This window comes from Aythya ferina (assembly GCF_964211825.1).
Source record: "Aythya ferina genome assembly, chromosome: Z".
Classification (NCBI taxonomy): domain Eukaryota; kingdom Metazoa; phylum Chordata; class Aves; order Anseriformes; family Anatidae; genus Aythya; species Aythya ferina.
In genome coordinates this window covers 46,814,797-46,840,389 of record NC_140299.1, presented here as the reverse complement: position 1 = coordinate 46,840,389, position 25,593 = coordinate 46,814,797, and the positions used below count along the sequence as shown (strand labels likewise).

At 40.9% G+C, this 25,593-nt stretch overlaps 1 protein-coding gene across 2 annotated transcripts in view; it reads left to right on the top strand.

Annotated features, from left to right (window-relative positions):
* The first annotated feature begins 2,630 nt into the window (after positions 1 to 2,630).
* The window catches only part of MFSD14B (major facilitator superfamily domain containing 14B), a 36,372-nt gene continuing 13,409 nt past the window's right edge, over positions 2,631 to 25,593 (top strand). The window contains exons 1-3 of one of the 2 annotated variants that reach the window (XM_084503465.1): positions 2,631 to 2,869; positions 19,724 to 19,819; positions 23,219 to 23,281. In XM_084503465.1, coding sequence (XP_084359591.1) covers positions 2,720 to 2,869; positions 19,724 to 19,819; positions 23,219 to 23,281 — 309 coding nt within the window. In that variant the 5' untranslated portion in view covers positions 2,631 to 2,719. Of the gene's footprint in view, positions 2,870 to 3,001; positions 3,087 to 19,723; positions 19,820 to 23,218; positions 23,282 to 25,593 lie in introns of those variants that run through there. The other variant, XM_084503466.1, reaches the window with a different exon arrangement.

The following is a 25,593-nucleotide window of genomic DNA, read 5'->3' as shown; positions in this document are numbered from 1 at the left end:
AGTTGGCTTTTCAATTCAAGACGCTTCTCACTAGGAGCTGCGATGTATGGAGCAAGCAGAGGCTGGAGGGTGCTACAGGTCTATAATATACAGTAACATGGCTCACAGCTATGCAGAAACTATGGTAAGAGCCTACTCTGCAGAAAAACCTGGCCCAATTCTTGCACACACCATTGTTTCACTGATGAGCTTTCATGTTGTTTTTGTTGACGACTCACTGAGCATTGTCATCAGCATCATGCCAAGACAGCTGTGCAGAGCACTCTCTTAGTTTACAGAGAATATTTTCCTGAGCCTAGTCTCACTGGGCCCAACCAAGAATGTCAGTTTCTGAATAATGCTCAAATGATTGTGTAATCTCTTATATTTATTTGATCAGTGACAATGGTTATAGGCATTGACATACAAATTATCATCAGTTATCTCCAGTATACACCCAGTGACAAAAATAGGGCAATCATACCTCTGCTAGACCTGCTACTGGATACTTGTAAATCTATTTAGATGGTGCTTCTGTGGCTTCTTTTTCAAAGACTGAGTGTGTAACAGTGCAAAGATTCATACCTTAAAATACAAGAAAAATTTGCAAAGCTACACCAATTTCCACCTATCCTGGTTCTGAGACATTAGTTTATGTTTACAGAGCAAAAGAGTAGAAAAAGTGAGCAAAAGAAGTCTGATATTTTCTCTAATAGACTTGCCCACCTTCTTGCAGTCAGCAGTTTAGGAACTTTCTAATGCTAAAAAGCCCTTAATTGGTACCAATTCTGAGCTTTCAGAAAACTATCTACAAGGTTTCTAGTGTCTTTCCTAAGAAGAAATAGCTAATTCAGAGATCTATAAACCCTATAACTAATTAGAATTCTTTTCCCCTAGATAACTGAACTCCATTCATCAGGTTACTTTCAGCTGACATTTTTACCATTTACTCAAGCTTATGATATTCCTTTACAACTCTTTACAGTTTTGATCATGCTGAATTGGATTCTGTAATAAACTTTATATCTTTGTTATTAATTGCTTCTTCCACATAATTTAAAAATATTGCTTAAGAATATTCTAAACATAGAGCACAGAGTCAATGGGGGCTATACCAATTACTCTCTTTATACACTAACTATTCCTTCTTTATGTATCCAATTACTTGTTTAACTAATTCTTAATAAATATATCTAGCCTAAGACATGAAAAACAAAAAACAAACAAACAAACAAAACAAAAACAAAAAATCAAAAACCAACAAACAAAAAACAAACAAACAAACAAAAAAAACAACTTTCAACATAAAATTCTGTATTGGACCAGAATGAAATTGGAAAGTCATGGCAAAATTACAAATAGATGTCTTTATTGGGCCATAACAGTTGATGGAAGATATTCTTTTGATTTGTATCTAAATTGGATTAAGCCACCTAAATGACATGTATTTTAAAAATTTTCAGAATACAAAGGTAATGTTCCCACAAAACTGGAAAGAAAGCATGAAACCCTACACAGGGAAAAGTCATTTTGAAGAATACGTGTTGACTTACTAATTCTTATACAATAAAAAGAAATAATTTTGCATAGGTACTTTGCTCAGGGTATCCAGTGTTATTAAAATGCTGATACTTAAACAAAACAAAGCTTCAAGAAAGGTCACATAAAAACTGAGGAATGTTTTCAAGTCAACACATGCCACTATGTTGAAAGAGAATGCTTGTTGAATTGTTGTGCAATACACTGAAAGGAAATTTTGAAATGTGCTGTATTTTATTTATTGAAATGCACAAGTACATTGCGTTCTAAAAACTGAGAAAAGAGATATATAACAAACACAAATGCCCTTTTAAATTAACATTTACTAATTCAGCAAACAGAACAGTTGTGGTCTTGGAAAAAAAAAATAATCCTCTGTATCAGCTGTGAACATCTGAAGTACTTCTGAAAATAATGACTTGACTCCAATAGTATATGGAGATGCAAGGAATGCAGGATGAAAGTCTTTTTGAACTCCCAGGTCAACACTTCATCCTGGACTGACAATTCACTTCCTGCGCTGATTTTTGATGGCTTACTTCTAGTAACAAACTTTACTTCCAGTACTACATTATCTCAAAATCTCCATTTGTGCACACACAGTGAGCTACGAGGTAAGACGCGTCAGAATAATTCTTGACCAGCTGGCCACGTGATACCTAATGAAAGGAAACTCAATTCCTCATGAAAAAGTGGTGTGCCGATGACACTGCTTGGAGTCCAACACAGCTCAAGAATCACAGAACCATTAAGGTTGGAAAAGACCTTCAAGATCATCAGGTCCAACCATCACCCTGCCACCAGTGTCACCCACTATACCATATCCCCAGTCACCACGTCCAACCTTTCCTTGAACACCCCCAGGGGCGGTGACTCCACCACTTCCCTGGGCAACCCGTCCCAGTGCCTGACTGCTCTTTCTCAGCAGAAATGTCTCCTCATTGCCAGCCTGAACCTCCCCTGGCACAACCTGAGGCCATTCCCTCTGCTCCTATCACTGGCAATCCCTGGCAGGCCCGGCCAGCCGCGGGTCCCGCCGTCACGGCAGCCCGGCGGCAGCGCCCCGCCCAGGCGGCGCGGCGGAGGCGGCCGGGGAGGAGGGCGCCCTCCACTCCCCCCTCCTCCATCCCCTGTCCCGTCTTGCCCTGTCCCGGCCCGGCCCGGCCCGGCCCGGCCCCTCGCGGAGGATGGTGCGAGCGAGATGAGCCCCGAGCCGCCGCCAGCCCCGGACGGGGAGGACGGGGAGCCGGAGGAGGAGGAGGAGGCGGCGGCGGCGGTGGCGGTGAGGGAAGGCGGTGTCTGCGCCATGCTGCTGACGCGGGCCGGCCTGAAGGCGGGCGGCTGCGGCGCGGTGAGTGCGGGGCCGCGGCGGGCGGGGGCGGGCGGGGGCGGCGGGCGGACCCCTCCCCGCATGCCCCCATGGGGGGCTCGGCCCCGGCCGCTCCGCGGGGCCGCGGCGGGGTCGGGCGTCAGGACGGGCCTCCCGGGGGTCCCTGCCCGTGCTCCGGCAGCCAGCGGGTCGGGAGCTGCACATGCCAGCCTGAGCGTGCCTGGAAAGCCGGCTGCAGGTTGGTGACACCTCCGGAGCAGTCCCCAGCAAGTGGGGACGGGTGGGTGGCTCGTCTGCGGGCAGGGTGCTCCCAGGCCAGCAGGTCCAGCCCCTTCCCTGCTGTGGACTGTGCCTGGAGGGAGTGGGGAAGCCCGCGGGGATGCAGGCGGTCAGGGAGCAGATGGACGGGGTGTTGTTTCTGAAGGGGTGCGAATACAAAACCGGGCAAAGTCCTGTGATAGATCTGTTTCTATAAGTTGGAATCGCTGAAATTGTATTTGCGGCCCGGCCTGCTAGTTGTTAGTGTTTTGAGACTAAATTCATGCTCGTTTGTTCCTGAGTGGTGTATTTCATATTTGTTTACTCATAAAATATTTTCTGAAAGCATTGTTGGTGCCAAGAGTTTATAAACAATATTAAGTTGATATCAGGGAGCCAGTGTCTGCTACATGTGTCACCCATCCTGCCCTCATCTCCCCCACAAATCAGAATCTCTAGCAATGGAGATAGGATAGCTTTCTGTTTTACATTTATGTTATGTTTATGCATGCATTTCATAAAATCACAGAAACACAGAATGGCTCAGGTTGGAAGGGAGCTTAAAGATCATCAAAGTCCAAACCCCTGCCATGGACAGGGATGCCACCCACTAGAAAGAAGTTGCTCAAAGCCCCATCCAGCCAGGCCTTGAACAATTCAAGAGATGGGGCATCCACAGCTTCTCTGGTCAGCCTGTGCCAGTGCCTCACCACCCTCTGAGTGAAGAATTTCCTACTAGCATCTAATCTAAATTTATCCTCTTTTAGTTTAAGACCATTCCCCCTTGACCTGTTATTATCTACCTGAGTAAAGAGTCCTCCATCTGTTTTTATAAGACCCCTCTAAGTACTGAAAGGTTGCAGTGAGGCATCCCCAGAACCTTCTCTTCTCCAGGCTGAACATCCCCAGCTCTCTCAGCATAGGAGAGGTGCTCCAGCCCTCTCATCATCTCTGTAGGGCAGAGCAGAGGGGAGCAATCACCTCCGTTGACCTGCTGGTCACACCTTTTTTTCATGCAGTAATATTTGTAATAGCTCTAGCTGACCATTAATGTTACAGTGTTAATGTGGTACCTTGGCTGGAGATTTTTTTTAATTCCTGAAGCCATCTGTTTTATATCAATATATTCTTTGTCTCTTACTCACCAAGGTTATCTGATGAAGATATGGAAGTACTTTTAATGTTTAATTAAACCCAGTGAGGATGTTAAACAAAATATTCCTATTAAATGGAATTCACTAGTCACATGAATAAGTTGTTTTATGTAAGTTAATTCCAAAGTGACTGTTTCACATTTCTTGTAACAGACCACTTCTGTATTTGAGTTTTGGTGTCACTTTTAGAAACAGTTACATTTTCCGAAGGACAGTATGGTGTCATTCAAGAAGTGCAACTGGTGTCTTGCATGATTTGCTGTTCTAGGTTTCTGTTCAGGAGTCTGGATGTGTATATGATTCAATAACCCAGCCTGAAGCTGCAATGGGAACAAAAAGCTTGCAGAGGGCTATTAGATTCTTAGTTAAAAAAAATGTAGTCTTTCAGTACTGCTTTCAGTTTGGGTTTTATCAGCATGGATGATGTAGTGAAAGAAAACAAAGGATTATGTCAGTAAATAGAAGAGGGGAAAAAAAAAAAAAAAAGGTGAATTTACTTAACTTTGAACAGAAGATAAGGTATGGAAGGTAGAGATAGAAAAATGAAAACAAAACAAAACAAAAACAAACAAACAAAAGCTTTGTTTTCTTACTCCACATGTGAAGAGGATTAAAACAAATGGAAGTAAATCTATAGCTGACAAAGGTGCTACCCTGTATTCCATATTAAGGGATTGAATGTTTGTTGCTAGAGGATTAAAATACCTTTGAGTACCAAAATATGCTGTGCTTTTTTTCTCTTTTATTTTCAATTTGCAAATTTAGCTTTTTAATTCTTAACTTATAAAATGATCATAGGTTTTGATTGCTTGACTTTCCCCTTGCCCCGTAGTAACGGAAAAGGGAATTTGTGTTCCTGCAGTGCATCTCCTACCAGAGAGGAAGATGTGGGGCTCTAGCCTTCTGTACTTCTGAATAGCAGTAACACAATTATATTTGTATCAGCGTAGAGTCTGCTTTACAATTTCTGACAAGTAGTCTATTTCCTTTTGTTACTGCGCTTCCTGTACCTCCCAGTTGTTCTCATGTGGCTGTCATATTGCTAGAACATGAATTCTGCAGACACATTATTGAAAGAGCTTATTCAGACTTATGTATGAGGGTCCAAGTCATGGTTTTAGATGTAACTGCAGAGATATCTTTGATACCAACTGGAGAGCAGCTCTGGCATTTGAAAGAGAAAGCTTGCATTTCGGCTTGCTGATGAGAAGTAATTACAGAAATGAAACTTTGAGTTGCTGCTTTGGTCTGTGAAGGATGTTTTTGTTTTCATTTCCCTTCTGATTCTTTTGTCCTACCAGTTTGATGCAATAGACATGAAAAATATGAGCAAGTCCATTGGGCTGCGCAACGCCCAAGCTCTACCCCTCCAGGCAGAATAACAAGATTCTGCTTTTTTCTGTCATCTGTAGCCAACTTCTCACTGTTGAAAACACTGGCTTTCTTCAAATGAAGAACTGAAATTGAAATACTGAGCAAATGACTTGTTTTGAATTGAGTTACTGGCTCTAAGTAATAAGAACAATAGTATGTTTAAGTAAATTCCATTGGAATTAAATCAGTTTCTGCTGGCTGCACTACCTCGATTTTAGTGGGATTCTGAAGTTGAAGTAAATGATGCTGAGAACATTTTGTTACTGGTTAAGCAATCTTGTTCTATCCGCATTGTGGACACTGATATTCTCCATCTCATACATTTCTGTACAAATAGTGTAAGAATTACCACTTCATTTTTATATAACCTGTTGTCAGTAAAATAATGTCCCACTAAGGAAGCGTTTTAGCAAAAACGTATGATGTTGTCTAAATAAAGTGATATTATGAAAGGAATTTCAGGTTTGGATGTCTCAAATATATGGGCTGGTATATACCCAAAGAGTTGCAGATATACCCAAAGAGTTTTTAGCCTTAGTGATAGCATTTTTCTTTCTACTACTTTGTAAAAAATGCAGTGTAATGAAACTGATGCAGCATGAAATGTTATGAGACTTCACCAAAACTGCTCCCAGTCCAGTAAGCTGGTTTCTTAAATTTCTTGCTTGTAGTAGACCTAATTGGCAGTTTGGATATCTAGTCCTTTATGCAACACTACTTTTCCCACAGAAGAAACTGTTTAAAAATGAATAATTAAAGATACATGGCACTGCTTTCTCAAGCAAGGTTATTAATGCTAAATTTTCACATCAAATTAAATGAAAGAAATGGTGTTTCTGAACCATTATCAGGCACGACTAGCTGCTGTCTTAACAAAAACAAATCATTCTTGCTTATATTCCTGCTCAGAGGTCAGTTTGCCATTGCTAATGCTTTAGGTTCTGGCAATTTGGAAGGTTTTGTGTCTAGAGAAAAGTTTGCTAGCCTGTAAGAGTAAGTACGCTTACCAAACTCTGGTTTAGTGTTTCTATTACTTTTGAACAGAAACAGAATGACAGTAATTGTATAAATGAGACTTGGTATTTTAATAATGAGGATCCAGGCTTAACCAATGGGTAGTGACCTTGGGTAATTGTCTATTCCATAGGGAAGCATATGAATTAACCAATTGACAATCTGTGCTTTTAAGAGAAATTTCTGTGTCTTGCATCTTTCTTCACTTTAGGAAGAAAATTTCTCAACAATAGAAAAATCAGCTTGCGGTTTGGTATTTTGTAAAATCCTGTCTATGTATTAATTCTATGAGAAATATTAAATTATAACAATGCATTGCTGCCTAAAGCCTAGCTTTTAAAATGTGGCAGGGCATATGGCAGTCCTTCTCTTGGATGTTCTTCCTGCTTTCAGTGGCGTAAGGCTCAAATGCTGAACCAGAAATGGTGTTTTCTTGCTTTATGCTCCTCAGAAGACTCCTGTTTCATTAGCTTGTCCAGACTAAACTTAAACAGAAATTCATTTCCAGGAGGGAAAATAATATGGTAAAGGATTTTACGCTCTGACAGTAAGTTATGTGAAGTTCCACACAATTTAAACCTGATGTCTTGGGTCCTGCTTTACGTAATTTCTCGTATTTTTTAAGGTATCAGTTGTCACTGAAGGCAGTGACTATTGTTTTCTCTTCACACCCTTCATGTCACACCCAGTTTAATAAATTCCAGCTGTACCTTTCATCAGATGTTTCAGCTGCTGTTAGGCAAAACATACTTCAGCATTTTCTTCTCCTACTGTGGGCTTCGTCCACCTGTGCACTGTTCAACAATATGCATTGCATAAAGCTTCTGAACAAAACAAGCAGTCATGGGATAAGGAGAATGATCTTCACATAGATGCAATAAAAATGGTTAAAACACCAGAAGCAGAGGGTTAGTAAGAACAATCAGGCATGCACATCACATGGTTGTGTAGTAGTATGGTGATAATCTTTTTCCTAACAGCGTGTCTTTGAATACATTTTTTTTTTTTTTAAGCCATGGATGAACACTAATTCGGTGTCTTTCATGGAACTGTCCTATCCACGATCACATTCCTAAGTAGTCGTTCTGGATGTGGAGTTACTTTTTTTTTTTTTTTTTTTTTTTTTTTCATGTTTGTGGTGGATAAATTAATCTGCCATTTAATTTGTTTTCCTGACTACATCAATTTCTCCTCTTCACGATTGACATCTAGCTTTTCTAACCTGAATTGCATTGTATTCTCAATGAACTTTGTCACTTTGCTTTCACCCTTTTTACAGCTCACTTAGAATATGTTGAACTACATAGATCATGGGACAGTGCAGGGACTCTGCTGGTAACTTATTTTTACTGCAGAAATTGTTTTTCTTTTTTCATTTAATTTTAAATTTTTTACCTTTTTAACATTTCTGGTAAGAGTTTGCTTCACATTCTTTTTATTTTAAGACCTTTTGGTGAGGGCCTTTCAGTGCTTACTTAAACTTTCAGAAGGCTTGTTAATACAAACGTCCTAATAGCCAACCTCTTCTGAGTGGTTTGTGGGGATAGGACAAGGAGCAATGGCTGCAAGTTAGAGCACAGGAAGATCCGCGCTGACATGCGAAAGAACTTCTTCACAGTGAGGGTGAAGGAGCATTGGAACAGGCTGCCTAGGGAGGTTGTGGAGTCTCCTTCTCTGGAGATATTCAAGGCCTGTCTGGACGACATAATCACCCGGTGATTGCTTCAGTGACAGGGGCAGCCAAGGTCTTCAGGGTGCTTTTTTTGAACTGAAGTGAATTTTTGCAAGTTCGAACAAAAGGGGCTTTTGTAGCAAACAGGTTGCAACTAAGATTGTTCCTAAATAATTCTTTCTGATCACTAGACAATAAACACTAGGAAGATGAGGAGAGCAAGGTAAACATCTAACATGCTTAGAGAGCTACCTAGGCCAAATGTACAGAGTAAAAAGCATCCATGTTTTAGTGGGATGGAGTGGTGACATAGTATTTCCCACAGTCTTCTACTAGACAAGCTGGCAAGGTATGGGCTGGATGTGGTGGCCTGCAATATGGTTATGAAATTGTCTTGACAGGTTGCATTCAGAGTGTGGTGATCAATAGTTTCTACTCATGCTGGCAGCCTGTTACTGTTCCTTAGGGATCGGTGGGATCAATGTTCCTTAGGAATCGGGCATTGCTATTCAATGTCTTCATAAATCCTCTGGATGATGGGATCAAAAGCACCCTCACAAACAGTGTGGTGAGTTGCATGCCTCATAAGGGAGAGCCATTTATGGGCTCTGGACAGGCTGGAAGTGTGGGTGAGCAAGAACTGTGTGATGTTTAACAGAGACAAGTGCAAGGCCCTGCACCTGGGACACCACCACCAAAGTGCCCAGTATAGATCTGTGAGATCTGTGTGGCTGGGGAGAAGCCTTGCCAAAAGGGACCTGGGGTCCTGGGGACAACCAGCTGAACAAGAGTTGGTGGTGGGATGCCGCAGCAATGAAGGCAAATTCAATCCTGCGCTGCAGCTGTAGGGGATGCTACAAATGGAGATCATCCCAGTCTGCTCAGCACTTCTCAGGCTGCACTTGGAGCACTGTGTCCAGTTCTGGTTCCCATACTTCAAAAAGGCCAACTGGAGAGGGTTCAAAGGATGGCCATGAAAATGATCAAAGGGCTGGAGAGCCTGCCCCATGAGGAGAGACTGAAGGAGGTAGGTCTTGTCACCCTGGGGAAGAGAGTCATAGAATGGTTTGGATTGGAAAGGACCTTGAAGACCATTTAATTCCAAACCCCTGCCGTGGTCAGGGACACCTTCCATTAGAGCAGGCTGCTCAAAGTGGTAAGTGTCCCTGCCAATGAAGAAGAGAAAGCTTGGGGGAACAATATCCCAGTACTTAAAGGGTGGCTACAAATAGTACGGAGGCTCTCTCTTCACAAGAAGCCACGTGGAGTGTACAAGGGGCAGTGGTACAAGCTGCACCAGGAGAGGATTTGTCTTGATAAAATAAATTCTACACACTGAGAACAATCAGTCACTAGAACAACCTCCCCAGGGCTGTGGTAGAAACCCCATCACTGGAGGTTTACTAGCGCAACAACACATCATCAGTAGGGTAAAACTAACCTGTCTCACGACGGTCTAATCCCAGCTCACGTTCCCTATTAGTGAGTGAACAATCCAGGTCTTAAAGACCTCAGGTCTTAAAGACCTGAGATGACATAGTGCTAGCTAATCTCATGTAAACTGTCTTTTCCCACCAAAGGTGTGACTGGTTGGTATGTTGAAGTCCCCTTTCAACCTGTGTTATTTTGTGATTCTATGTTTGTTCTGGAAAAAGCTAAAATGGTTAAATAATGATGCAGGAAAGCATACTAGTAAATGTTTGCATTTTATCGCGGACCTTGAAACTGTTGAAATTCTTGGGGAAATAGAATAAATCGCAGTGAAGGTAAATGTAGAAAGGGAGTGTGCTTTATAGTTTAGCGTGAATGTCAAAGTTCGAATGATTCAAACAGGAAAGCATGTGGAACGACAGAGAATACTGCTTGCCAACTCTTGCCCTTCCTGGATGTAGAACAACCTACTAACGTCTCCTGAGATACCTTACTTTCTGGTGGTGAAGAGTTATTGGGAGAAGGGGGAGAGGAGAGTGGAGGAAAGTTCCTGTAATTGTCAGTTCAGAAGTTCAACCTGAATTTGGTTGTTATCTTCCTGAGAGGTAACAAGAAAATTCAGTTTGGAAAAGGACTTCAGGTCCACAGGCCAACTTCTTTCTTGTGGCAGTTGCTGTGAGGCCAGAGTGTAGGTTGCCTAGGGCTCTTCCAGGTGTGTATTGAAACCATCTGATGACAGAGAATGCAGAAGTCAAGTATGGCTCAGTGGGCAATGGGTTCTGATGCTTAACTGCCCCGAGAGGGGAAAAAGTATGCTGTATTCATTGAACCAACTCTTTTTCTTAATCCAGCTAGCAGGGTATTGTGTCCATCATCCTTGTACAAATTTGAAAAGCTTGAAAAAGAGCTCTGGAAGATTTGAGCACTTGAGGAGTTAGAAGTGGTTTTATTCTGGAATAAATTATATACAAGAAGTAAAATCGTGAACAGTGTTTGAAAATCCATGCTGAAGTGCCTTTGCAGCCATTCAAGCAATGTTCGTTGTTTAATTACTGTTTAGAATTAATAGAGAAATATTTACGTTAAAATAGTGTGAATAAATAAATGCTACAAACCCTACCTGTGCTCCTGAAGATCTGGAGCTGGCTATAAGAATTCATATTGTGGACTATTTTATGGTGAGCTGTACTAGCTATCCTTCAAAACGACTAAGATGAAGTATTCTTACTGGTGCTGTACTGGTGCTGTATTGCTTTTTTTCCCTACTTCCCATGACCAGATCCTCACCATCTGGATTTATGATCTTGGTATCTTCTTGTGGCTTTATTTGTGTTCAACAGCTGTAGTTTGCTTTTTTTTTAAAAAAAAAAAAAAAAAAGAAAAAAAAAAAAGGAAAAAAAAAGATTGTTTCCTAATAGTTCTCCCTCTTGGCTTCAAATTAATGTTCTGGATTCTTCTGCCACTAATAGAGGCAGGAGAAATAAAATGTTTTTCAAAATTTGTTATAAGCTAAAGAATTATAGGAAAAAGCAAAGTGTAAAATCAGAAATAGTAGATATTTTGTCAGAAATTCTGGCACTCCTGATTTTTGTAATAATTTTTAATATAACTTTAACAAATTTTTATAGTTAAAAGCATTTGAGATTATGTAATATTTTGCTCATTATTGATTATGAAGTGCAATAGCTTGACCGGCAGCTGCATTTCAAAACAATGATAGTGTTCATACATAGCTTCTCAGCCCACACACTGGGCTGTCATATGAAAATTTGTGTGGGGAGAAAATAGTCTCTTAACAGATTTTAAGACTTGCTTGGGGGCACTTAATTTGTATCATTAGAACTCTAACATTTGGCAGAAAGGGGGTGAGAGGAGTTGTTGGTGGTAGTAACAAAAACAATTTGTAGATAGACCATGCACTATTTCTGAAACTATTTACATCTTTTTATATGCAAAGAATTCAGTATGTTATCTCTGCATCTCCTAGTTCAAGAATCCTAAAGGTCTTTGTACTTCCAAGTTTACAACCACTTTTTGTGTGTCTATGTCTCAAGTTCTTTCTTTATGTAAAATGCATGCAGTTGCATCCTGTTACAAAATATTTGCCGGTATAGAAATCAACCACACCTATTGCTTTAGCAGTAGTTTCATCCTGAAATGAAGAGTGAAGTGTTTTTAGGGAGCTTTTTGTTTCTGAAACCAATAAAGAGTTTGTGGGTTTTTTTCTTTATTTTTTTTTCTTTTTTTCTCTCCAGTGGTCCAGGTTTATCAATCAAACTCTTCTGTTGTAAATAACTTGATGCGTGCTTATTAACCAAAAGCTTTTTAATGAGAATTTTTAGGACCTTCAGAAAAGAAGGGCATCAGAATTGGTATCTACGTTGGTCCATTTGACACTGTCGGTGAATTTTCCTGTTTGCATGATCAATTGCAGTTAGCTGCAGTCATTTGGACTAGTGTTTTTGAATTAGTCTAGACATTCAGGGTTTTGTAAAGAAAACTTAAAATCATAAATTATAGTCTGTGTGGGATTATTCTGGGTTGTGCCTGCGTGCACGAAAGGAGGGGTCTGGGATGCCTGCGAGCACAGCGGGAGGGGTCCTGGTTTCCTGGGTGGGACGCTTTGACACTATATAAGATAATGTCACGCAGTAATAAATTGGCTTACGGCACAGAACACTGGTCGTTGTGTCCGTTTGTCCCGGGGCTTTCGGTCGGGTTATCCTACATATGGTGACCCCGACGTGATACGAACCCCGACTTGCAACTGGTTGGCGCGAGTTAGGCACGGCGCGAGTTAGGCACGGTGCGTACGTGCTAGGTACGCGGGTGGCCATGGGACCTGGAGTCGATGAGGTGGTGAGTACTGTTAAATCCTTGGCCAAGGAAGTAGGGATAACACTACGAAAGAAGGACGTACAGTCCCTCTTGTTCTGGATGACACGCTGGAATCTGGCAAAGTCTCCTGTCCATTGCCTGAGACAGACCGTTTTAGAAACAGTGGGACGGGATTTATTTGATAGCGCCTGCATCAGGAACAAAGAGGCGCTGACTTTATTACCGACCTATGGGCTGGTGCGAGCGGTTTTGGAAAAGGTAGCCAACAAGGCATGCCTGTGGGCTACTGTGCACCGTATGCTTTTGTCCGATGGGGACAGTGAGAATAAGCAGGCTCCTATGGAGCTGCCGATAAGAAACAATCTAAAGGAAGGGTCAGAGCAGGCGAAGGAGGAGGCTTGATCGGGGGATGAAAATAATGTGGAGCAGGAGAAAGAAGAGGGTGGTAAACCTTTTGTGGCCCCCCTGCGAGTTCGGTTGGATCGTGAAGGAATAGCAACACCCAGTGCCCCTCCGGCGGAAGGGAGCACAGTACATACTTCATCGGACGGGTCCTTTTGGGGGGTAAATAAGAAGGGCTCCCTTATTCTGTTCCCTGCTGGGAGTCCAGAAGGGGCAGGGGTGGCATCTGGGCAAGCGCCGGCATTTTTGGGCTCCCTCCGGCCGCCGCTGTATGCAGCCCCCCCCGTGTTTGACCCTGGAGAGCGGGAGGGGGGGGGAAGCGCGGGTGGAGTCTTTTTTGGAGAAGCCCCTACCATGGTCCGTGTGTTGCGTTCCTGTTCCGTCGGCTGCTACGCCCCGAGAGAGAGAACGAGTGGATAGTGAGAGTTCAACAGATGAGGAGTCTCGGGATCCTCGACAGGTTACCCCGCGGCAGCCGATGCAGATCCGCGAGGAGGTGCAAAAGGCAAGAGAAAAATGGACTATTAGTGCGAGAGAATGTCTTCTCTCGGGTTGTGAAATAACGCCAAGTCCTGTGCGGATAGGGTGCTATCCTGTTTTTGCAGGGTCTCAGGGACATCAGTGGCAGCCGGTAGACTATAAGATGCTGCTACAGTTAAAAAAGGCTGTACAGGAAGGTGGATTCTCTAGCCCACAGACACAGGTTTTGTTGGATGCGGTGGCCTTGCAAGGGCCCCTGATGTTTGATTGGCAGCAGGTTGCCCGAGCCTGCCTGACAGCAGCACAGGTACCCATGTTTGAGTCTTTGCTAGAAGAGGAAGGTGAAGTGTTAATGGCGCGTGCATGGGCGAACCCCCAGGATCCTTTACATGGTATGCCTGGGGAAGCGTTGTTGGGACGGGGGAGGTGGAATACTCCACAGGAACAGCTGTTGCTGCCGCAGCCCGTGCTGATTGCCGCTGCTGATTTGGGCCGTAGAGCATTAGAGCGGATGAATGCTGTAGTCAGCCCGACTCCCAGTTATCTCCATATTCGGCAAAAACATGAGGAACACTTTGCGCGCTTTGCAGATAGAGTGCAGACAGCTGTGGCGAGCAGTAATTTACCACCGGAAGCGCAAGATGTTGTTTTGAGAGAATGCTTAAGAACGGGAGCTCTACCTGAGTTCAAGGCCGCTCTTGCAGCGCTTCCAGCTTCTGCAAGCGCGGGCGAGCTGATTGCTCACGGATGTGCGTTTGGCAAGGCTCAGGAGATGCAGCCTGTTGCTGCTGCCCTCAGTGAGCAGATGGTTGGGGTCACATCTGCCCTCCAGGTGTTTGCTCTCCAGATTCACCCTGGAGGTTTTTTTCGCTGCGGACAGCGTGGTCACGTAGCTCGTGATTGTTCCAAGAAAAGGGAACCTGTGATCGAAAAGAGCCATGTCCGTTGTTGGGTGTGTGGGCGGCCTGGCCACCGTGCTCACGAGTGTTCACAACGAAAAGGGGAGGTAAAAGAGGAGAAGAGGGGGGGGCTGTCGGGAAACGCCAGCGCCGGGACGAAAAGGGACCCACTGTCTCGGCCGCAAGCGTGGGTCCCAACCCCCATCGAGCAGGGGTGGACAAGTCCGCCGTCCAGTCTCGGGCCGGAAAACGATTGGTAAATACAGAAGCCTGGCTTGCAGGTGCACAGGCAGTGGAGCAAGGAGTGGAGATTCCCGTGCAGCTGCGGACTGCCACAGCTGAGCCCACTGTGTTCCCTCTGGTAACCAAAAGTGATGATGGACTCTCTAGCGCGAATTATCCCCTGATACAAGTTAGCTTTGACATGGGTTCTCGGCCAACTTTGCCTGCCCGAGTAGCTATTCAAGGTGTGAAGGATCCATTTCCACCGGTAGCCACTATAACCTTTTTAGTGGACTCCGGTGCAGATGTCACCTCCATTTCCGCCGCACACTGGCCTCAACAGTGGCCACTAGATCTGCTGCCTCAAGCGGTCAGTGGGGTGGGTGGTTTGGTGGAAGGTCATCGCAGCCGTCATCCAGTATTGATTCGCTGGGATGACGCTGGTGTCCGGCGGGAGGTGGGGCCTCTCAGACCCTACGTTCTAGCCATTCCTATATCTCTGTTAGGTCGTGATGCATTAGTGTTAGCAGGAGTATGCTGTGGGCTACCGGACCGCTCTGCTGTTTCCAACGCCATACGCTTACAACCTACGGTCTGCTGAGCCAGTACTCAATGGGACACTTCGTGGGTTGTTCCCGCCTGTTACTTGCCAGGGAAGGAAGCTGACTACCATCCGTATCAATGCCACCATGCAGGCAGGTAACAATCTGACACATGAAACACACTTGTCATCGGACGGCACCACACATGCGACGGAGGACGGAAAAGAAACCGATCTGCCGGTGGCGCAATTGTGCGGCTCCATTGATGTTTGGGACAAGGGGACAATAGTGGATTTGACCGTTCCGCCGTGGACAGTTAAGACCACGGTGCACAATCAGTCGGTGGCCTGGCTGTGGGTGGGGCCACCGGGCCAAGCTCCTGCACCAGTGGACTTTTTCCCTGGGGATGCTTGGACTGTAAATAGCCGTGTGACAGCCCTTTATCAATCGGTCCGCATCGTGCATGTTTCGAACTCTGTTCATTGGCGTTTACCTAACCCCTATTGGTTGCTCTGTTCTCAGGAACGTGCTTGGAAGGTGATTCCAGCTAACACGACACTTGGTCTGTGCTCTATGGGTCTGCTATTGCGGCCGCATCGCACTGCTCGCAGCCCTCGAGCAACCCGAGGAGTCTGTAAAATTCCAGTGTTGTTAAAAATGAGAGATAAAAGGTCAGTTCAGTACACACAGCAAGCAAGGAGCAATCAAGAGGAAAATTTAATGATAGGGTTAATTAGAGATTTTGCAAAAATGCAGAATGTGAGTCAAGTGACCGCTTGTTTACCTATACCTAAATCCACAGGTGATTCTATACCCTGGGGTATAATCACATCACCGATACCCCAGATTGAGAAAAACAAAACAATCCAATGTGAATCAGAAACAGTCATAGAGACAGAAAGGCTGGAAGTTTTTTATAGAAAGTGTCAGATTCGCCTTTATTCTGGGTGTCAAAAGGAAAGAAATTACATATTTACGGACCTAGACAACGAGGATGGACGACTAGGGATGTGTGAGTATGATGCACCATGCACACGACAAAAGGAAAAGGTCATATGGAAGTGTAAAGAAGGTAACGAGATAGGAAGATTAGAGGGTTGGGAGTCAGCATGGACATTAAGTATGCTGCAGAAATACCAATATGGAGGGAATACTCCTTGGTGTTTGCAGTGGGTAGGAAGGACGATTAATGACCAGAGTTTACTATATGAGACGGCTCAGAGGGAAACTAGTAGTCGGGAGAGGGTAAAGGCAGTCCCGTGGTGGAATTGTACACAAATATTCAATTGTGACACTGCTTTAGAAACAATATCTCTGCTCCCGGTAAAGATAGCCTTAGCCACCGGATGTGCATGCAGAGGTCTACAAGTCAACATGAGTATAACCAACCGGAATATAGCCAGCCAGACTGGTAGGGAAAAGACCTTAGTGAATTGTACATCTTCAACTATACGAAGCATGGGACATTTTGTGTGGGCTGCCAGTGATGGAACTTGGACAACTCATTTAAGTTTGGATGGCCCAGTAAAAGAAATTACTTTAGGATTGCCCACCCTTTGCCCGCTTTGGAAAAAATCTCCTCTCATAGAGAGAAGGACAAAAAGAGAAGTAAGTGAAGAAGATGATGAGTGGCAGGAACCGTCCACTGGGATAAAGATAGGATGGGTGGTAGAATCGTTGTTTGCCCCAATAGCCTCCTACCACAACAGGGAGCTGATATACAATTTGATGGGGCAAGTACATAGACTGGCCAACATAACCAAAAGGGGGTTTAAGGAATTAAATATACAGTTACAAGCCACAACAAGAATGACCCTGCAGAATAGATTGGCCCTGGATATGCTTCTGTTAAAGGAGCATGGCGTCTGTGGATACCTTAAAGATAAGGTTGGCCATGGTTGTATACACATTCCGAATGTAACTGCCGATGTAGAACGTGACATATCCCAAATAGCCCAGGTAGAAGGCAAAATAAAAGAAGAGCAGCGTGACGCAGAACAGAATTGGCTGGGGGCAACTCTCGAGGGGCTAGGCTTTCATCTAGAAGGATGGCTTAAATCGCTCTTACAAACAATATTGCTACTGGTAATAGTATTATTCATTGTGATAGGGCTAGTATATGCATGTATTAAAGCAAAAATAGATAGAAGCAGTATAATGAATCGCAGCATGCTGACCATTCTCACCAAAAATCATGAAGGGTTCCCATTGCCACCACTTGCTCCTGGGACGGATATTCGTCCCTAAGTAATTATGATTAAATCACGCTTAGTGTAACGGGTTAAAGGGGGTACATTACTGCATAGAGAGGGGGGAGGTGTGGGATTATTCTGGGTTGTGCCTGCGTGCACGAAAGGAGGGGTCTGGGGTGCCTGCGAGCACAGTGGGAGGGGTCCTGGGTTCCTGGGTGGGACGCTTTGACACTATATAAGATAATGTCACGCAGTAATAAATTGGCTTACGGCACAGAACACTGGTCGTTGTGTCCATTTGTCCTGGGGCTTCCGGTCGGGTTATCCTACAGTCTATGTGGCTCACAGATTGCTAACAGTATATCTGATTTGGAATGCTTGACTTCATTTTGGCAGGGCATGTTCCTTTCAGGATTTAAATTCTACTTTTCCAGGCTATGTCTTGAATCCAAAAGGCTATGGATTTATTTATTTTTTTTAATAGTTCAGTGCAACAAACTGTAAGCTGCATGGTGCTGCCAAAAGTGATTTGCCTATTATTTTAATATCCAAGAAATAATCCTTTAGTATCACTAGAGTAAAAATACATTTTCACAAAAGTTTTTAAAAGATTTCTGAGGGGAAAAAAAGGCATCTTTTTTGGATATGTATGTAAATCATCTTTTGGTCAACCATGTAAATCTCAGATCAAAATTGTGTGTAATAAAAGCATTCTCATTAGTAAAACAAATAAAAAAAACCTGTATTGAAAGTATTGGAACAGTTGTATTGGACCAGTTTGCTGAATGCAAACCACAGCTTTTTGGTGCAATGTCACATTTAGTGTTGTAGCAGGGAGATGGAGTAAAATAAAGTCAAGGGAATGGCTGGGGAGTCTCTTACCTAATCTAGAAGAAAAGTGCTTGTCTTTTCCAGAGGAAAGTGCTGTTGAAAGGGTTCTTCAGACTTCAGTGTGATCTGTTTTAAACAAGCCCTATTCTTACTGATATTCTTACTGATTCTTGGCCAAACAAAACAAAACAAAACAAACAAAAAACCACACAAATTAAGCATATTCTTAAAATTATTATCCTATTAGTTTATATAGAAGTACTTGCAGGCTTCTTACATGAGATTTTTTTGTCTTAATCCCTTGAAATCTTTGCAATTTGGAAATTGAAAACTGTGTGGAAATCTACAGAGAAATGTTAATAATGCTTGAAAATTATAAGCTTCCTGCGTATAATCTTTCTAATAGGAAATAATATGATCATATCATAGACAAAAGACAATGCTTTTCTTCAAAACTTCAAGCTATGAAACATGCTGTAGTGTAGAAATATGCTTTGAATCTTACCAGGTAGAAAGAATACTATCTGTTTTACTTTTTGACAACAGAGCTTGATAAAATCTGATAGATTTAAAAATTATTAGAGATACAAACAATTAGACTGTCCTGGCAATAGGGGTTTCTTCAGTAATTTTAGTATTAGATAAGAGCACTGTACTGCTCTGTTCTAAGAAATACCAGTCCCAAGGGAGTTTTGTGGCTTTGGATTGGCTGGAAGCACTGAAAAACAATCTATTACAGGACACGTGTTAGGGTAAAAAGAAAAAGTAATTTTAGAACCCAGAAACTTAGTGAACAGTTATTATGGCAAGGGACATAGAAATGAAAGACAGGAACAATTCTTGATAATTCTGCTTCACCCAAGGGTTCTGTCCAGTTTGTCCAAAGAAAAAGCTTCTGGATTCTTGCGTGGGGATCCAGTCCTGGGGTCTTCACAGTTTCCTGTTAAAACAGCCATGGCAGGTGCTCGTGATGGTTAAGCCCAGGGCTATGTATTAACCAGCTCCTGGATGTCTAGTCTGCAGGCACTCCAAAGAATGAAATTAATCAATCATTTGTCATCAGAAAGTAGTTTTATAGACTACAAGAGCTATCTGTTCTTTGACAGTTTCAAGTGCAAAAACAGGTGCTCTTCTGGTTATGCATGTTGTCATACTTTAGGTCTAACAGCGATGCAATCTTTGTAAACCTTCTTTGCTTGCTGCTTGTGTAGATAAAGGGGGAGTTAGTTTGTTGCACTATTGTAGAAGGGTTGGGAATATTGGTGTAGAGGAACGAGTCCTAAAGGCACAGTGGAAGTGAAAGCGGCTCAAGACAATGTCAGAATGGGAAAATAATTTTATTTTGTCGCAACAGTTTGAGGGAGCAAACTTTTTGAACTTCCTTGGACATCGTTAGTCATTTCATAATAATTTTTCTCCACCCTTCTTCAGCTTACTGTTGTTCCCAAGGGTTTGGTAGTAGGTCATCCTGAATGCTAGTTATACTCAAAATACATTTGCAAGATATCTTTGAACATGTAATGAGCTGGATGCGTACAAACTCTGTATTTTTTTTTATTTTTCTAGCAACAAGGTATTGGTCGGCCAAGTGTATACCATGCTGTGGTGGTCATCTTTCTAGAATTCTTTGCCTGGGGCCTCTTGACAACTCCAATGTTAACAGTAAGTATCACTGATCAGCTTCTTGGAAGTAATAACAAAAGTTAATTTGTTAATTCCTAGGGGTCATGGTTTTAATTTGTTTTACACTTCCAGCTTACCTTGTTAACTGAATTTCAGGAGTCTGAACATTCTTCACCATAGAACAGTGTTATACTACAGTTGAGATGCAGCAAGATTAAAAGATAGTCAAAATATATTACTACAATACAGTACTACACTCTTTGTGTAAATCTGTGTAATTCTAGGTACTACTAAGTAGCTTTTGTTTTCCTTTTGGAGTAACTCAGTGGACTGACGAAAGGCTCTCTGTGGAGATTTTGGCTTTTTTAATGACTTCATAGTTCAATTGATCTGCCAGTCACAACAATTGTATAAACTATACATCTCATAGTTATCTTTGTTTTCTACTGAGGTTGGTTGTTTTACCAGTAAGTAACTTGGAGTAAAATGTAAAGGCTTTTATATAATAAGTAGATTTAAAAACATACTCAATCTGTTCTGAAATGCAGCTGAATAGGTAAATTTTCTAGATTGAATGGATAATTTGAGTGTTTTACCAAAGCAGTAACAGGATATGAAGCCTTTTATCTGAAGATGTGGATCTTATTTATTCATTGAAAACGGGCCTGCCTAAGAGAAACAGAAGTCTCTTAGTCAATTTTTTTTTTTATCAGATAATAACAGAGAACAATTTGAATACATGACCATGAGGGTTTTGTTGGATTTGAAGACCTTGTTATTAACTGTTTTCTACTTCCCCAATCTCCAAATTGACTGTATCACTTTTAAAAGGAAATAATGCACTGATTTTTAAAAAATATAGTTTATTAATAAAAATGTTCATATAAACAGATTTTCATAAAGCAGGTGTCCCACTAAATCAGGTGTCCCACTAAATTGCTGTCCTGTCTTGCCAGCATGAAAATATGGAGAAATTTAGTAGGTGGTCCTTTTTTTTTTTCTTTTTTTTTTTCCCCATTGCTTTTTAACCAAAAGTGCTCAACTTCAAGTTGCTTTAGTGCGGCACTTCTTGTTTAAAGGGGTAATGTACAAATAGTAACTTTTTCTCTGTGTTCAAAAACACAGTTCTGTATTCTTACTGATCTTTTTATTTTTAATCAGCATATCACTCACTGATAGGCTGCCATTTGATTTAAACCATTTTGAATCTCACTTGATACTCTATGCACGTATGATACAGAGGAGTGTAACTTACCTCAGCTTGCTGATCAGTAGTACTGTTGAATAGTACTGGAGGCCGTGTAGAACCTTCTTGATCCAACTTTTGAATGGGCAGCTTGCTGGTTTTGCTCAGGCAGGTTTGTCTGGAATGAAGAAAAGGGCAGAAATGGAAATATCTGGCCTGGTGGTCAAATCTAGTGATCACTCTTATTTTTTTTATTTTTTATTTTTTTTTGACTTGGAGAATCAGGATGCAACCTCATTCTCACTGTGTAGTCAGATTAAAATGACGTCTTATACTTTATTATATTAAATTGCTGCACTTTAGCTGAGATTACTTAAATTTAGTAAAAGTGCTTTAGATTGCATTTCACTTTGATATCTGTTTTTTCAGTGAAGCTGTACTGTTTGTTACATGATACTATACTTAATCAGTTCAGATCTTTTGTTGTTTATAAAACACGTGAAGAATATTCTGCTCACAGAATGCCCAAAGCTTATGTGCAGTACTCCTGTATTTGGACTTGTAGTCTTACGTTAGTAAATCACCATAATCACATTAATCTCTTAATGCCATACACTATCCTTAGTATAATCTTTTATTTTGTATATTGGTATTAGTAGCAGTAGAACTTGAGTTAGGAACTCCTCCCTTCAAGTTTGTAGGTTTATATTTTTCTTTTCTATAAAATAACATAACTTAATTTCAAAAGCTAGAAGCAATAACACCAGTGGTTACACCCTAGCAAAAATACTGGGAAGTACTTTACAGAAAAGTAGATTTGATTCAGTGAGTTTCCTGGCTTTTTCTCTTTCCCTCTTCCACTCTATCCTTTTCTTCTTTCTTTTTTTTTTTTTTTTTTTCTCTCTTGTGGCCTTCCCTTCCTCCTCCCCTCAGTTTTTTTTTTTGTTTGTTTGTTTTAAAGAAGACATCTGCTTTCTAGAGTGGCTTTCTAGATCTCTACCTTGAACCATGACTGTTTTTTCTCCATTCACATCAACAGGAAAACAGGTTAAAAAATCTGTTTTGAATACCTAAACAGAAGATGATACCAGAAAGAAAAAGGGGTATTAAAATAGAATTATCTGACCACTGTTTAATGTGGGAACAGCTGCCTTTGTTAAATTTGTGAAACCAATGGTTGAGAAAGTCGGTTATCCTTGAAAAATTGTGTTGGTGTTTTTCAGTGACACTAAAGTACTGTGGTTTTTTTCAGGCTAGTGATTTTCTTGATATACACGTAAATAAATGTAGTTATTGATGCTTTGGCCTATAAATTAAAAAAAAATCATTTATAGATAAAAACAGCAAATGAATTTGAAATGTACATGTGTGTATGCACTATGGTTTTTGCAGTAACTTTTCAAATTCACACAGTAGCACATGTGAGGGTTTTTAACTCTTCCATAGTTATGGCAAATCTGTTTAGTATAGATTAATGTGCTTGCCCTTGAATTGAAGCTGCCGTTAATGCACCTCAAATTAATTCACAACCATAGTTAAAGAATGCATAAGGCACTCAGATCTATTGCTAGTATATGCATCTATTTGTTCATTGTGTTTCTAGCTGTATGACTATTCAGTATCTGCATTTTGTGCTCATGACAATAAGTTGGGATCTGCGCTTTCTTCCTTTCTTTTTTTTTTTCTGTCACGAAATCACTCTCAGGGCTGTGGTAATTACTTTACATGGACTGGGTAATATGCGTAATTGCAGGGGGACAGGGAGAGGTGGAGTCAAAGGGTACATGCAATTTGGAAACAATATTCACAATTGCCCAAGAAGGCACTATATAAATAGCTCTGTTTTACTTGAAAGAATGTGTCAGAGTTCATTTTTACTTCTAATTAGTAACGATGATAGAAATAAATTTTTGAAGAAGTTATCTGTCAGAATTCTATGGGTGCCACATGGAGATGTTTTTTCTCATGTCAACCCCTTTTCTGAGCAGAGTTCCCCAAATCAAAACATTTATGCTGTCCTATACAGTCTACTTCAAGAGAAAAAATTATGCCAGTGTATTCTTGGAAAACCTTGTCAATATTTTCCTATGAAGATAGGTAGGAGTATAGCTCTGGGGTAAGATACATTTTTAACAAGTCTCACTGTAGCTGTTCTGTTTTACAAATCCAGATTAAACCTTGAAGCAATTTTCTCCTTTCTCTCATAATTCAAATACTTTTGTTTGTTTGTTTGTTTGATTTTTCTCCTTTAGGTTTTACACGAAACATTTACCCATCATACGTTTTTAATGAATGGTCTTGTTCAAGGTGTTAAGGTAGGATTGTTTAAAAACTCATTTAAATATTTATGTTCCTCTATTGTAATGAGTCTTCCCTGCGTTCTACATAAGAACATCTTGCACAGTGAGGATATAATTATTTCTTAAACAGATTTTCCATTGTTGTAGTTGTTTTCTTATCTTGATTCAAGATTTACAGCTAAATGTTAATATCTTGAAACAAGTAGAATACATCTCGAAGTTTAGATGCCTTATTTGAATGTACCAGTTGTAGTATTGTAATCTTGTTAAGGATCCTTCTAAGAATGCAGTTAGGATTTTAATGTCTGCTTCTTAATGTTAGGTGACATATAGCATAAGGTCAATGTAGCTCCAATGATGACATTGAGATTTAAAAATAATGAAGTACTTAAACCACTGAGATTTTGTTTAAGATGTGGTATAAAAGCTATTTTTTTGTTTTGTTTCTCTTAACCTCCTCCTCCCGACCCCCCTCCCAAGCTTGTCTTTCTTGAGTTAAATTTTGAGTGCTCTGTGATGGTCAAAAGATACAGGATAGCTCATAGCTTATGTCTGAGACCATTGCATTCCAGTGGTGGTTGTGCTAGATTGTTATCACAAAAAAAAAGTTTGTAAAAATTTCTCTGGCATAACTAAAACTTGAAAGACTCTTTGCTAATCATCTTAAAAAGAGACTTCAAAGCACTTATCATTAAGATGATTTATGATAGATAAAAACTATTTAGCTTTGTGTTCTGTAACAAATTGTAACAGCATGATATCTTTAGGAATAACTTGCTATCTCACGTGGTGAATGGCTGAAAACCATGCATTATGAATGTAGGGATGTTTCAAACTGAAAAAAATAACTTTGTTTTAACTTTATTAAAGTTACTTCTTAGCAAAGCAAAGTTCTTGTTAGTCCTAATGTTTTCTTTCAACTCTTACATTGTACAAAGTGCAATGTAATGAGGAACATCATTTAAAAGCAGCAAGCTGAAGATTCCTATTACAGAGCATATCAGCAGAAAAGTGCATAAATCTCATGGTGTAAATGTATGTATTGCTGTAACAGGTATAATAAATTGGAAGATAGACTAGAGTGAACTTGGACTGCAGTGTCTGATAATTTTCTTCAAAATGTTTGTGAAACATTAAAAGTGTTCTGGATGTTAGTTGGCAAAACATATTTGCATTTTACCAAAATCTGCAGGGAGCAAAAACATTAATTTTAACTGAACAAGACATCTAAATTTCCTGGGTTTTGATGGTCTGGCTTTGTAACTTTTGTAGCAATTTACTTACTGAAATTATTGGAATCTGAGAAGTTTATGAGGACTGGGCATAATGCTTTCTTAAAACAGTAGCCTGCGTGCACATGTTGAAATGGAACATCATTAGTTAAACTCTGGAATTTAAATATAAAGTTAATTGGAATAGTCTTTCAGAGTAACGAGGTGTTTACAAAACCATGTATTTAATAATGTTTGTGTTTATGGCAGAGTTGGATCGATCAATTAGGAGGAAGGTGTCACTTCTGGGGGTTTTGCAGAGTCAAATACATAAATAGCTTTGCTTACTATAATTCTTCTATGTTATACAAAACAGATCTGAGGCCTTGATTCTAAGATTTTATGAAATGTTTTGTTGTCCAAATGTGGTAACTCTTGATTAATGCAATAGAGAAAATGGGGTTACATACAAGTATTTTCTATATTCATTTTGCTTATTGTCTGATCTCCAGTTGCATGTAGTAGATATTCAAGATTTTAAAACTCCCAGTATTTGATCCTTAGTTTTTTCCATGACAACTCGTATTTGTAATCTGTCGTATATCACTGAACCATCATTATGGTGTTCCATTGTCTCAGGTTGTCAGCCTTGCTTAAATGAGCCTCATAGTTGTTTCAAAGTACCAATATCCCATGCACAATAAATTGTATGAAGCATAAGCATCCCTCCATTTTCACAGCTCAGTTTGGTTTGTTTCAGAGAACAGTTAAATTACCTGGAGGTCTCCCTTAGGATGTTCATGTCCAAGTTAGAGGGAATTTTGTGTTCTAGCACTAAAAAGTCTTGTGATAGAAGCTAAGAAGGTCCCCTTTGTGAAACTTGACTGTAGGTTTTGGATATTTTAAGAAGCTTTTACAATCTGTGTTACCACTATATTGAATATATATATATCTATATATATATATCAAATTGAACATGAGAAATGTTATGCCTCTTTTTTTCCCCAGTCCATTTAAGTTCAGTGAATTTGAAACATAAAACATCTAAATCACAGAAAAGTAGACCGCAGAAGAAATTGTATACAATTTCAATTGCCTTTTTGTATTTAATTTCAA